This window comes from Rhipicephalus sanguineus, chromosome 7 (assembly GCF_013339695.2).
Source record: "Rhipicephalus sanguineus isolate Rsan-2018 chromosome 7, BIME_Rsan_1.4, whole genome shotgun sequence".
In the NCBI taxonomy this organism is placed as follows: domain Eukaryota; kingdom Metazoa; phylum Arthropoda; class Arachnida; order Ixodida; family Ixodidae; genus Rhipicephalus; species Rhipicephalus sanguineus.
In genome coordinates, this window is record NC_051182.1 from 147,712,697 (window position 1) to 147,727,046 (window position 14,350).

The 14,350-nt window shown below is 44.9% G+C and overlaps 1 protein-coding gene across 1 annotated transcript; it reads right to left on the reverse strand.

The window, feature by feature from the left end:
- Positions 1–1,879: 1,879 nt before the first annotated feature.
- On the reverse strand, positions 1,880–11,429 carry LOC119399129 (uncharacterized). The gene is made up of 4 exons (XM_049417545.1): positions 11,346–11,429; positions 7,057–7,368; positions 4,126–4,364; positions 1,880–2,183 (listed from the first exon to the last, which is right to left on the reverse strand). The coding sequence occupies exons 1-4, from the start codon at positions 11,427–11,429 to the stop codon at positions 1,880–1,882; spliced, it is 939 nt and encodes a 312-aa protein (XP_049273502.1).
- Between the last annotated feature and the right edge of the window lie 2,921 nt (positions 11,430–14,350).

The window sequence follows — 14,350 nt, forward strand, 5'->3', positions numbered from 1 at the left end:
ACCATTTTGCGACGTCATTGTTATCTGATTATCAATGCCGCATTTAATCAATATTGCCGGGACAGATATCAAACACATTACAGGATGAATCACTTGCATTTTTTTTTTCAAAATAAAGTGAACGTAATATCAATTAACAAGCAAAAGCGAGTCACAAGATTGATTACTACATACCTACGAAGAGACTGTCTCTAAATCTTAAGTGATGGCGCCGTGTACGACAATTGTGAGGCTGTCCTGAGTTTTGGTCCACATGAAATTTTGACTCTAACCTGGTCCATACGGTATGTTTCTCGCTCACAGCACCAAATACAACAACAACAACAACAACAACAACAACAACAACAACAACAACAACAACAACAACAACAATAATAATAATAATAATAATAATAATAATAATAATAATAATAATAATAATAATGATAATAATAATAATAATAATAATAATAATTTATTTCACAAAGTTAAAAAGATAACAGCGTACATACATCAGGCCTGCCGAAGCCACATAGAGCTTAAGCGGCAGTGCCTGGCAACAGTATAACGAGCAGCAATTGTGAAACACGCACTTTGATATCTGAATTGCACCGCACACAAAAAGAAGAAGAGGAACTACGAATTCCCTAAAATCACTAATTAACAATTCGCCTGAGCGCTTTGAATCTGTGTTTAGTTGGAGTGCACAATACACTCGGGGACAACATATTGAAATACGCAGGAACATATAGGTTATAGTCCCGTATCCCTTTACCATACCTCGTGCAAGGCCTGGATGCAATAAAGCAATCGTTAGAACGCAGAAAACGTGCGGGAACATACTTGATCTTGGAGTCGCTTTACCAAAGTGTATTAAAACAATGCTTTCCATTACTAGGCAACGAAATTCCGGCATAAATAACGCCTTTGAAAACTTCACTTTTGGCATTACCATCATAGCTTTTTGTTTTCTAAGACAGAATTGAACAATAATTGATCGTCGTCTGCCAACAGATTGAGCAATGACCATATACTGCGATGCCGTGCTTTAATACACTGTAACCAATAGCATATACCACAGCTTATGTTTGTACATATCGACAAATAAAATGGTCATATGGTCTCTTATGCATTCACCTAAGACCACTAGAAGGCGAAAGCTATCTTCTTTTTTTTTCTCAGTCGATTGCATTAATCCTTGTACCCCCCTCCTCGAGATATTTTTATACCTAACGTAACGTGTTTTTGCACTGCCTTCTGGATCGGCGCACCTCTGACCAAGCGGATGTGGCGTCATCATGACGTCACAAGTTTTGGGGATCTATGACGTCACGGATGACGTCATGTTATATTGATATCGTGTGAACTTCGGTAAGCCTTCGGCACATATATACTTTCCCTTGAAGAGATAAAAAATTCTTGAACACGGGGTGCAGCTGGAGCCGACGTTTCGACAAGCGGACTTGTCTACTCCAAAGCTGCCCTCTGCTCCTCCTTTGTTTTGGGTTGGAGGAGAGCGTACGAGGCGTATACACACACGACCTAAGGAAAGCAGTTGCAGCCTTGAAGACGACAGTCCGCTTGTCGAAACGTCGGCTACAGCGACACCACGCGTTCACAAATTTTTCATCTCTTCAAGCTTCCATCTTCCGATGAAATTTTGCTTTTATATACATTCACTTGAGTTCCACGTGGGTTTTGACTTAGTTATTCTTTTTCTATCATTCGTGTTTACGCCGCCACCCGACAAGGCCTCGCGACGTATTGTCAGCTCTCGCCATATCTCGAAATTTTTTTTTACTGATGAAACATAAAAGGTTTGCGCCTTAATATAATTGTGAAACAGAAGAGTGCGTAATTTGCTAGCCGTAAAATATGCGTATTTTTTCAAAGGGAACCGCTATAATGTTTGTCGTTTCCGCCGGGCCTCAAATGGAAAGGCGGGCGGAGCAGGCGTGCTGGTGCGCCTGAATCGGACGTCTCTCTCGGCCCCGTCTTCTTCACCCTGAGGCGACGTCCTGGATGGTTGCGGTCCGTGCGCGATCCACGCGAAGTCGGCGTCACCCATCATCTCGGGCTTGAGAGTGTCCGCCTTCAGGGGTGGAACATAGCGGCGAGCGAGCCGCCTTCGGAGGGCCTCGACCAGCGCCTTGGGCAACGATATCTGCTCCGCGTAGGTCAACAGGTCACGCCTGCTCAGGTACCTGCGAGTACGACAGCCACAAGGCGTGATAGGACACAATTATTATCGTAAAGAAGACGAGGACGAGAAGAAGGAACATGGGACCACTGTAGTCCCCTGTTCCGCGTTCTCGTCCTGTCCCCCATACGCTAGTAATCATGTGCTATTATGCTCGACACCAGCTAGCACAAGTTTTCGCCTTAACTGTTTCACAAGGTGTGACAATACAAACATTACAAAATGTAGCAGCTATAGATGCCACTGATTTATAGAACGAAACGAATGCATAGACTGCAGACTACGAAGCCAAGGATATTGGTTGTCATCATCATCAACCTATCTTATATCCACTGTAGATCGAAGCTGCCTATCCCAATGATATCCAATATGCCCTGTCCTGCGCGAGTTGATTTCATGTTATGCCTTCCATTTTATTTATTTGTCACCCCACATACCCACTTCCGGCCTCATCTACATTTTCGATCACTTTAGTGTCCATTCCGTAACTTGTGGCAATGAAACCAAGGATGTGAGTCATCATCATCAGCCCATATTACGTGCACTGCAGGACGAAGGCCTCGCCGAATGATCTCCAACTTGACCTGTCCTGCGCGAGCTGATTTTCTTTTACACCCCAAATTTATTCATTTGTCACCCTTGTTACCATCTCTGTCCCTCCGCCACGTTTCCCATCTCTGTCCCTCCGCCACGTTTCCCATCTCTTGGTATCTATTCCGTCGCTCTAAACTATCCTCCGTTATCTTTCTTTCGCATGACGTCACCTGCACAGGTCCACTTCATTTCTCTTGACGGCAGCTAGAATGTCGGATGCACCCATTTGTTTTAGGGGCGAAGCTCCTTATAGCGGCACCCGTTCGTCCCTCGTAGCGTAGTATGTAACCAGTCTTACGCTTTGACCTGCAAGGTGGTGCCGGTGGGAGATTTTTCCTGTGCGTTGTTGAACAATGAAAAATTCGCAGCGTTAGCTAAAAGCCGACTTCTTCTGTCTCTCATTCCCATTAGCAGCCATTCTTTACTTCCAAGGTAGTGCCTGGTGAGATTTCTCCTGTGCGTGATTAAACAATAAAAATTTTGTTCAAAACGCCGTTGATTGATGAAATAAACCAACAAAAGACGCCAGATGTTTTGTAAAAGCAAAAAGAAAGAACGCCAGATGTTTCTAAAGCAAAACGAAAAGAAGCCAGCTGCTTAACGAAAGACGCCAGATGTTTTCTAAGCAATGGTTTTCTAAACAATGAAAATTCACAGCGTACATGTAAAATTAAAGTGCGCTGCAAGTCGTCATAACTCATCGAACCTTTAGTATAAACGCGCCCGATCTCACGTCGGTGATGATGTACTGGGCAGAATTCACGGAAGATTCACGGTTTACCGATGAACCTCCGCAGCTTCGCCCACTCATCATCATTCACTCCGTGGATATGCTGTGATTTTTTCTAATCCACTCTGCTCCCTTCCTGCCTCACAATGTTACGCACCTATCATTTTCCATTCCATCGCACGCTGAGTGGCTCTTAACTTCTTCCCGACTTTCTTTCTTGTCGTCTATGCTTCGAACCCCATATTTTAGTACTGGCCATGTACGATAGTTATACACTTCTGCACTGTAAGCCTAAGATCATGAATCATCAATCAATAGACCACCCTGATAACCTAACCAGACGTGACTCTGTCAGTATAGCTAAAGTGGATGCTTGGTCGTGTTAGTACTACGTAGTAGAAAGAAAACAGCGCAAAAGATGGAGCACCAAAAAAAAGGAGGACACAAACAAGAGCGCTTTCGTTTGTGTCCTCCTTTTTTTTGGTGCTCCATCTTTTGCGCTGTTTTCTTTCCGCTATGTCAGTATAGCCCGCTTTCTATGTTACCCGACTTTCTATACGACTTTGTTCGGAGCAACAAGATGAGGTGGCGTTTCTGGAAAGATCGCTATACGGCGTCTGACCTGTAGTGTAGCGAGTAGATCGCCTCGAAGGCGCAGAACCTGTGCGCCATGCTGTCCCGCATCAGGTCTCGAATCGTGATCGCCACCAGCCGGTCGAGCACGGAAAGCAAGATGTCTTCAGAGACGAGCACGAACGCGATGAGTTGCATGTATATCTCGATCGCCTGGCGAGCCTCGCAGTGCTCCAGAATGTTCGAGAGCGCCGCCGACGAAAGTTCTGGTTCAGCCCGAAGCATGTCCTGCATAGACGTGCGCAGGGGTCCTCAATATCGTGGAAAACTGGGCTAGTCGGTTGATCTTCATAGTAAAAGCAGCACAGAAAGACGGCAACACGAGAAAAAGAAGAACACAGGACAGGCGCTGAACCTGACAGTTGCTAGTTCATAGCCTGTACTGTGTCGTTCTTCTCGTGTTGCCATCTAGTTGCGCTGCTTTTACCATGCAGGATTCCGCATTAACGGCCTCCCCCCTGCATCCTTCCCTCTCCCCACCCCCTCCACCACCGTGTTCACGTGTTTTATGTCCTGCGTTCTTCAGTGGAATGAGCGTCGAGTGACAATCACGTTCCTCTTGTAAGCATATCTGGTCGAGCGCTTACTTCCGATTAACAAGATTCATGGCAGTCTTATAAAAAAAAGAAATGGATGGTTCCCGTTCAAGTTAAGAGTTATATTGGGCACATATGATATGGGAGCATAACTTGATTTATGATAAGGGCCAATCAACTGTCATCATGATAATTAATGAAAATAAATTAACTGAGTTCAATGAAAGGGGAATAAACTGTATTCATACTAAATGGGAAGAGCGAATGGGGAAGCCAGGCTCGACGGGGGTCGATTGTCAGCAGCTAGGATCATTCCGTCACCTGGCGGGGCAGATCTCAACCATGGAGTTCTCTCTACTTGGCCTGTGCAATCCGCTTCGCAGGCGCGACGAAACTCACGTTAACTTAGGGAATACACGAAGGCACACGAAGGTCCACGTGTGATTTCCACTACCAGTCCCCTAAATCAAAGGTTAGGGTCGCCTCCAGAATCTTTTTGTTGTCGTTGTAGTTGTGACCATGTTCATACAGTTATAAGGACATCTCGAGACTATTTTGCTTGACGTCAACTTCAATTCACGTATAGAAACTCGGCATGTCATTGTAACTTGTTGGAGCTGGGGACTAATGAATTCTCCACCCAAGAAAAAAAAGCCATTTCCAACCAGTGGGGCATCTGTATAAAGAGCGGAGCTGTGGGTCGCCTGTGTTTTCCTTGTGATTTTCTGTGACGCTTTGCGATTCTATGTCGATGTCTCCGATTACGTTATTTGTAGAGTAGACATGCACGAGAACGGACGTGTGGCAGCCCCTGCCACACGCGCCCCTGCTACAGCGACTTTGGAACCTGTTCACGCTCGAACTGCCCGTCCCCGTTTCACTGTGTGACTAACACTTCGTCCGCGATCGAGGCGGTTACGCCATCTATGGGCGTATCTGGGAACTGGAGCGTGACATGCGACATGGATACTCATCTTTAGTCAGACCCAGCCTGGAACTGCTGCGTTGATAAAAAGCGAGACCATATTCTCTAAAGAAGTATGTTGGTTGATTATCGGTGAACAAAGAAGACGTGGAAGAGAATTTCTCGACTGACATTCCCCTTTTAGAGAAGCCCTGCTCTTTCATTCCAGGTGAAAATACGTTCCCTTCAAAGGAAACGTGAATAAAGAGGACACCCAGCCCATGTGACTACAAAATAATGATAAACGCACAAACAAAACATCTATGAAGACAAGAAACACAATAACATTCGCCTTCTCGACGCACAATCCTTTAAAGGCCGTCCCAAAATAGCGCCGCACATTTTTCATCTGTTGTAGCTAGTCGCACACTTTCGCGCCAGCAACAAGATTGATCGAGTCATTTTTCCACCATGCATTTATCGCTGTGTAGATTGATTCCGAGTGTACTAGCTCTAACCTATTGACTAAACACTTGTACGCTTCTGGTGTCTTCTTTTAGCCCACGCTGTCACCGCACCTGCTTGATCGGTTTATTATATCGCCTCGAAATAGCGTTTATTATCTCAATTCATGGCTGATACGTCAAGAGACGATACACCGAAGACCTCTCGACTACTGCGACCATGTGTTCTTAAGCGCGCGAAAAATATAGTTTACGAGCGAGTGCGCGCGTTTCGCCTTCATCAAAATGTGGCACGGCCTTCGTGGCCCGCAACCAGAGTTGCCAGTTCCGCTTATATTAAGCGGATTTTGGCTTTCTTTTTTTCGCCCACTTGCTTGTAGAATTTTTCAGTCGCTTGTCGCGTTTTTGGGGCTTATTTGCATTTTTTCAAGTAAATGTAGTTCATTTAGTGATCATCTCGTTCACCAATAGCGCGTTTGTCGTTCATTAAAAGAGCGTTTGTCGACGACTGTGAGTAGTTGTGTTATTGAAGTCAAACACACATGATACGTGTAACGCACCTCTTAAGGTCGGTACGCATTTCCTGCATCATCGTTGTTAAGCATCAGCGACATGGTCATATGCAAAGACGCAGTTGTCAAGTTTGTTTAAGTGTTCTGTTACTGCACGTTTCGTGCACTTTCTTCTTACGCTGGGACTGTGCAGTGCGGCTTCGGAGTTTCGACGTGGTCAAGAGCGCGATGACAGCACGGCCCGCCGCTTTCTCGAGTACCTGAATACGCTCTGCCGAAACGGACATGTCCATTAGATAGACACATGGAGACTAGCTCCCCTGGCAATACCAGTTTTCCTGACATGTGATCTCCGTGATTGACTACCGCAGAGCATCGTTGCTAATCGCGGAGGCCACGCATGGCCCCAACCAAAACCCCATCAAAATGGCACCGGGCAGCGCAGGCAAACGAGAACGCGGACTGAACGCGTGACCTCGTTCTGAGCGCCAGCTGGTACCCCACCTGGATAGTCATGCGCGCCATAAAGAACACTGTAGTTGACGAGGCGGACACCAGGGTGCGTAGAAGGGACGCGAGCAGGTGTTCCAGGTTGCAGGGCTTGAGGCGGTGGCATCGCTTGGCCACGGCGCTGCGCACAACGTCGAGGGCGACGCGAACCACGTGTTCGTTGCCGCTGAACAGATAGTTGTGCAAGACGAGCGCCAGCTCGTCCAGGAAGTCCTCGAGTTGCACCAGCTTGGGGGCGTCGCATTTCAGCGACGCGAGCGCCACAACACCGTCGGCCTCGGTGAAACGGCGGAGGCTCTGCAGCACCTGAAGACGAAGACGATGCACGCTGCGTATTCTGAGTTGGAGATCTCCATCACCATAATATTGATAACCCTCCACGGCGGTATTGTGGTTATGGTGCTCGGCTGCTGGCCCGAAGGGCGCGGGATCGAATCCCGACCGCGGCGATTGAGACCAATATGCTTGAAGCCCGTGTACTTTGATTTAGGTGCGCGTTGAGAGCCCCAGGTGACCGAAATATCCGGAGACCTCCACTACGGCATCCCTCATAATCATATCGTAATTTTGGTACGTTAAACCCCAACAATATTTATTATTTTCAATATCGATTTCTGTACACACTGATTGGCTGGTTGAGGAAACGCGAGCAAGTCGTCGCTCCAGTCATTCAACGTGCCAGATTTTACAGGGTTTTTCAGCTACATGTCCAAATATTTTGAAAAGTCCCACTGTCCATCATGCCATCATGCATTTGTCTAAGACGATCCGAAGGCGAAAGCCATTTTCTTCTCAATAAATTGTGTTGATCGCCCCTTCCCCCGAGAGCTTTCTGCACGCAATGGGGTTTTGCACTGCCTCCGGGAACAGAGGCGTTGCAAGCTTCCTGCACCTCGTGCAGTTTTGCAGCGCCTCCGGGATCGGCCCACCTTTGACCACGAAACAAAGACGTCATTATTCAACGGCACGTTATGTGACTTCATAGTGATGTCATCACATGATTTTTTGTGTCACTTGTGTTGAGCCCTCCGATACCGATGGTCAATTCTCCCGTTTTATGAGACACCTAAGGCTTTCACATTAACAAACATATGCGCTACGCGTGTGGAATTGGCCCGGTATTGTTGCGAGGCATATCAACACGTCATGACATTTTTATTCCAACCCGTCAAGCTGGGCAGTCAAACAAAGAATACTCAAATAACTTTTAAAATAGTAACTCAAGCAAATAAATTTCAGTACACGAATTGTAGCGCTTGTTCAGAAACGTCAGATTATTTAATCTAGGCTAAGAAAATTGCCAATTCGCCACGCTGGGTAATTAAAAGATGGCCTAATTGACTTTTGAAACGATAACTAGCGAAACACACTGATTACAAATGTTATAGAGCTTGTTCATAAACGCAGGAATATCTAATCTATGCTAAGAGGACCGCCAATCAACCATGCTTTGTAATTGGTAAAAATTGCTTATTTAGCTTTTAAAAGAATAACTCTGGCAAAAAAATCTTCAATACAAAAGTTGTAACCCTTTTTCAGAAACGTCGAATTATTTCATCGCTGCGAAAGTTGTGTGAAACATCCTGTGTACTTCACGCGGAGTGACCATCTCGCCGAAAGCGATCGCCTCAGAATACGGCCCCCATCATGAGTGCGTAGCATTATCAGATTACTTTCATGAGCTGCCGTTTACAAAGTCTCTTTAATTTTTTCCCCTGATTATTCTAGCTCCGAAGAGCCTGAAATACTGATTCGATTTCAGAGTCAACGAATGACGCTCTCAGGAAAAAAGAAAAAAAAAGAGCGAGTGTTACTGTTTTCGGTGCGTCCTCCTCTGCCCCGTACATAACTCTCCTTTAAAGGGACACTAAAGGGCAAAACAATTTTTCTCATATCAGTAATGTACTCTTTCACGATACCAAAAACACCACTCTTGCTGCGAGAAGATACTCAATAAGCGAGAAAACGCACAAAAACAAAGTGTGGGTGGCGACGCCACATTGAAGTTCCCGCACCATTCACAGTGACACATTGAAGTTCCCGCACCATTCGCCGTGACGTCACATTTTCGACGGCGTCTACTAGGGACTACGTAGTTCCTAATCGGTAAAAGTGAAGTCCCCTGAGAGGGCCATAGACTTAAAATACCAAGTTTGGGGTAATTTTGTTGAGCCAATGGCGCCAAAATACGATAAATACACTTTGAAATGCGTGACGTCACGCTGGGAGATTTCGGCGCGAAATTTAAAAATGAAACTTTGAACTTGATTTTCTTCTCTATTAATAAACCTATGATGGCGAAATTAACGACATTAGAGCTCTCAGAGCACAATTTATCGATCTAAACCTATTCATTGTTTCTCTTTAGTGTCCCTTTACAAAGACACGTTCACAGTCTCTCGGCTCCCACGACTCTCCGACGAGAGTATTATGACTCTCCAAAGACAGCTCACGTGTCTCTTTGAAGAGGGTCATATACGAGGCCGGGGAGGACTCACAAGAAGAGTCAAAGGACTGTTTTCTTTCGTATATTGTACTTGAAGAAAGTTTGGCGACATATAAGCGTGAACGATGCTATAGCAGACGAGCAAGCTGTAAAGATGAAGGATCCCCGCTGTCTGAACTACGAGTGAGTGCGCGGAGCTCTGTCAAGCACATACGCCGTTAAACTGCACCTCGCTCTTGGCCATAGGTCGGCAAAACAAGTAAGGCTCACTCAGACTCACTCAATATATGTGTTTTTCGCTTAGGACTCACTCGGACTGAGACTCACTAAAGACTGAGACTCACTAAAGACTCACTGAGACTCACTGAGACCCACTAAAGACTCACTGAGACTCACTAAAGACTCACGGACTGAGACTCACTAAATTATCAAACTTACAGCAAATATTCATGGCCCAGAAAAAAGCACTTCGTTCAATAGAAAACGCCTCGTTTCTAGAACACACAGAACCTCTATTCCACAAACATAAAATTATGAAGATTCACAACATATACAAACATAAACTACTGAGAACATACAAAAATGCCACATTAGGAAGAACAGAGCTATTCGAAGCAATAGCAAATCTCCGAGCAAATACAATTTCCTATCCTTTCAGGTATCACCCACCATACCACGTTCCTTTCTCGCGTACCCATTATGGAAAAGAAAAACTTGATTACGTACTCGCAACCACACTAAATGAACTAGAACAAAGAAATGTTGATGTTCTTAACTGTACTAAAAAAACCTTACTAGATCTGTTTATATAAATGTGTTGGAACTACTCATGTTCGTATATTTACAGCAGCCGGTTTTACTAAAGTGATTGCACATTAAAACATACATTGGTGTTTGTTTTTTTTTTTTTTTTTCAGTTCAACAACGTAGATTAGGTAACTACTTTTGGTAGTAGCATTTGTATATACTGCGGCTACATAGACTTGCTTAGATGTTTCGTCCTGTCACTGCTGCTGTACGGGTGACCAGAGCTTAGTCAAGCTGCGCAAGCGCAGCTTTTTTCTCTGGTCCCCTATTTTCGCAGTGACAATGCACTGTATTGTCTGAAGCGAAAATAAAATTTGATTTGATTGATTGATTGATTGCTGTAGCGGACTCACTCGGACGCAGGTTCACAAGGTGTTTCTTCAACCAGGCTCACTCGGGCTCAGGCTCACGAATATTTTTGTCAACTGAACTCACAGCAAAATTTTCCTCAAGCAGACTCACTCGGAGTCAGATTCACGGCTCGATTTGAGCCTGAGTGAGTCTGAGTGAGTCAACTCATGAGTGAGTTTGCCGACCGATGCTCTTGACCTGTCGTAACCTAAGAATGCATCAAATGCAAATCAAATTCAATTCTATTCAGTTATCAACGTATCTGAGACTCTGGAAGAGCGATTGCCGGAGCAATGGCGTCAAGCTGACACTGCCGTTTACATAAACATATTCATTTATAATTTACTCATTTTATTCATTTATCTTTTTTTTTCCTCTTTCTTTATTTGTTTGTTTTTATTATTGCTTTTTTTAATTCGATACAGATTAGTCAACAGTGATTTAACTCTTTCTTTCTCTTTTTTATTGGCAATTAATAAAGAAACCAAGAACACCATTGATATTTTCGCTCGCCCGCAAATAATCTTTTTAGCATTTTCTGTTTTTCATAAATCCTACTGCCGCACAATTCATGGCCGATATCCCCCGGCGGGTTGAGCCAATCCTCAAGGAACCAACGAAGAAACTTTGCCACCGCCACCATGGGCGTCGCTAAATACGACGTTGCTACTCATCTCACCTGGGCTGCGCGCCTCCGTCTCCTGCGACGGCGCAGGACCACTGAGTCCAGGAGACGTTCGTAACGTCGGCTGTACTGTTCCATTACGAAGTGTTCAGCATTCAGAGTACTGTCGGGAACGGTCGCTGTGCACTATTCATTTCTTGACGATAATGATGAGGGCGCATAGCTCGAACAATGGCGCATGCCCACTAAGGATAAATGGCAAAGCACGGAAAAAATAAATATGTAATAATGAAACATTATTTTAAGCCTGAATAAACCAAACTACAGTCGGTTGCCATGTTCTTTGTAGCAATTAGCATATAGATGTGAAGAAACTAAAGTGGACGAAAATATAACTTGCCGCCGGCAGGGACCGAACCTGCGACCTTCGAATGACGCGTTTGATGCTCTACCACTGAGCTACGGTGGCGGTCATCCCCCCATCCACTTTACAGGGTATATCCCTTTCAGTCCCGAAATTTTCGTAGCGTAGAAAAAAAATTTTCAGTGCTCCTTTCTAGCTAAGACGCTATTGAAAAGCATGCGAGAAAATAAGGGAGACCGTAGGTACAATGGTTTTCACGGGAGAATCATGTCCAGTATGCTGGACACTAGGATTCATTTGTTCCACTTATGGGTACACACATTCTGCTTTCTTCCTTGAAAAAATGTTGCTGTTGTTCCTGTCACAAAGTTAATTGTCTTTTAAAACATAAAAATGGTTTGTTTTGACTTGAGAAAAAGAAAAAAATTATCGTTAACTGTCGTGCATAGCGATCAGCACCACGAAGGGGTAAGAAGCTAGGAGGCAACGCGCTGAGCGTCCACAAGCCAACGTCCTCCGACGCCGCTGCCTCCTCGTGCTCCAGGCTCTTGATAGAATTCCCACCGTGCTCCTGGTTCAATTTTTATGACTGGGTTTCAAGATTTACACGTGACGTCCTTCCTAGTTTCTTTTCTCTCCTCCATGTTTAGCACAATGAGCGCCAATTGCATCCCGGTGTCCAGTGCACTGGACATGAATACAATCTCGCATTGCGAGCAAACTTCTGATTACAAAAGCTACCTTTTTGCAACATTGTTTCAAGAGGGCATAAATCAGCTCGCACGATTTAAGTTACTTGAATTGCGCGAAGATAACTCCTCAAATAATTTTCTATGCTTGAGCACACCATGCGCGCGCGTTTCCTCTTGATTGACACCACTACTCTGATGCGCCCCCATAAGAAAATGGGGCTGAAGAAGGAACTACATTCAAAAAGATATTTCTCGCCTCTTACACAAGCTGTCAAAGTGGTTTCGGCTTCGATTGTGGGTTTGCTTGCTTTTCTGCTCCGCTTTTTTTGTTATGTCCAGTACACTGGTCACTGGGTCGGAAAGGGATATATGTGCCTTTAAACCTAGGAGTGTTAGTCAGCACCGATCGCAGCCATGGCGGCGAGTGTTATGTTATCACAATGTTATAAACTTTATCTGACACACTTAGGCTTGGTTGCTTTCATTAGGTACGACGACGCGCCTACGTTTCTAAGCGGTTTTTTTTTCCTACGCGTCTGAAATGGTCACTACCGTCGGAAGAGCGTTCGAAGAAAACCTGCTGTGACGTCATTTTCGTCTTCGTGTGTCGTTATCTGTTGCTCCGTGTGACCACCAGTCATGATATTTGAGATGGGCCGGTATCTTCATAGGTGCCTATGAAAAGCTTAATAAACGAAAAAAAAAGGAGTATCGGTACAAAATATAACTTTTGTCACCCCACAATATAGTGATTAGGCATTACAGAGATTTAGAATTAGGTGTAACAATAATTGTTGGGGTTTTACGTCCCAAAATAGCAATGCGTTTGAGAGACGCCGTAGTGGATAGCTCCGCAAATTTCGACCAACTGGGGTTATTTTACGCGCGCTTAAATATAAGTGCATGGGCCTTTAGCATTTTAGCATTTAGCATCGACGGAATCGCGGCAGCGATTCCGTCGCGCGACCTTCGGGTCAGCAGTCAAACACCATGACTGAAAACTTGGAGGACGCTTGAGCTTCGCCTTGTTGAGTAGAACGCGATAGCGTAATCTCGCCCCGTGCGCATCGCCTCCTGAATTGCTAGCTTGGCTTCGATCCTCGGTGCATGCCTCCACCGTGCCGCAAGGAAACGAACGTCTGTGCACGTAACATTGGCTGTTTCAAACTATCCGAGAATATCAATGCAAGTACAGTTGCGCACTGCCCACTACGCCATAATTATTCCTTTTGCGAATCGCCGAAGGGCCCTCTACGCGTCCGTGAGTCAACAGGCCAACCTATGCAGCTGCTCACTTTGCTCGTGATTTTGCTGATGATTATGATTAAATATATCTGAGTGCTTTGTAATGGGTAGGCCTATAAAATACCCACTCATTGCACAGTTCACATGTTTTGACGCCTACGCGATTCTACGCTTCTGCCACGCAATATTACATGCGTCAAGGAGACTCCTTCCGCTATACTTGACATTAATATAGTGGGTTTTTTTTTTTTTCGGAGCAATTTCAAGCAACGGTTTCCTTCCCTGTAATAAAGAAGAAAAATAAAAGCGATGGCGTTGCTCTGTGGTAGAACACTTCCTTGCTACGCAGAAAGCATGGGTTCGATTCTTACTCGAACCGAACATTTTTATGATTTTTTATTTGCATCTTTCTCGATTGTTTGGTCACGGACAACGCAGATTGTTTGCGCACAACCAACGACGCCGACACCAGAATTTCTGCGAAACGAGCTTTTTAACGCTATCGCGTTAATAGACCACCGCGGCGGTCTGTATAACAGGGTATCCGGGCCTATAAATGGAAACCCAGGGTTCTTTGGTTTCATGTTGTTTGCGTAAGCGTGCCGTAGATGCTTTGAAATGCGATTGAGGAAGAAGTGCGTTCGGGCAAAAAAGAGCTTTGCTTTTTCTTTTATATGTACATTTGATCGAGCACCAAAATTTCGTATAAAATTTGTAATGTCTCTATTCTATAACCTCCCTTATTCTAAAGTTGTGTA

What these genes read in the sequence shown, in the direction of transcription:
- LOC119399129 (XM_049417545.1), bottom strand. Translation starts at nt 11,429, where the DNA reads ATGGAACAGTACAGCCGACGTTACGAACGTCTCCTGGACTCAGTGGTC. An exon ending in TGGCGCGCATGACTATCCAG is followed by an intron (nt 4,365 to 7,056) that starts GTGGGGTACCAG and finishes ACGTCTATGCAG; the next exon opens with GACATGCTTCGGGCTGAACC. An exon ending in ATCTACTCGCTACACTACAG is followed by an intron (nt 2,184 to 4,125) that starts GTCAGACGCCGT and finishes TCGTACTCGCAG; the next exon opens with GTACCTGAGCAGGCGTGACC.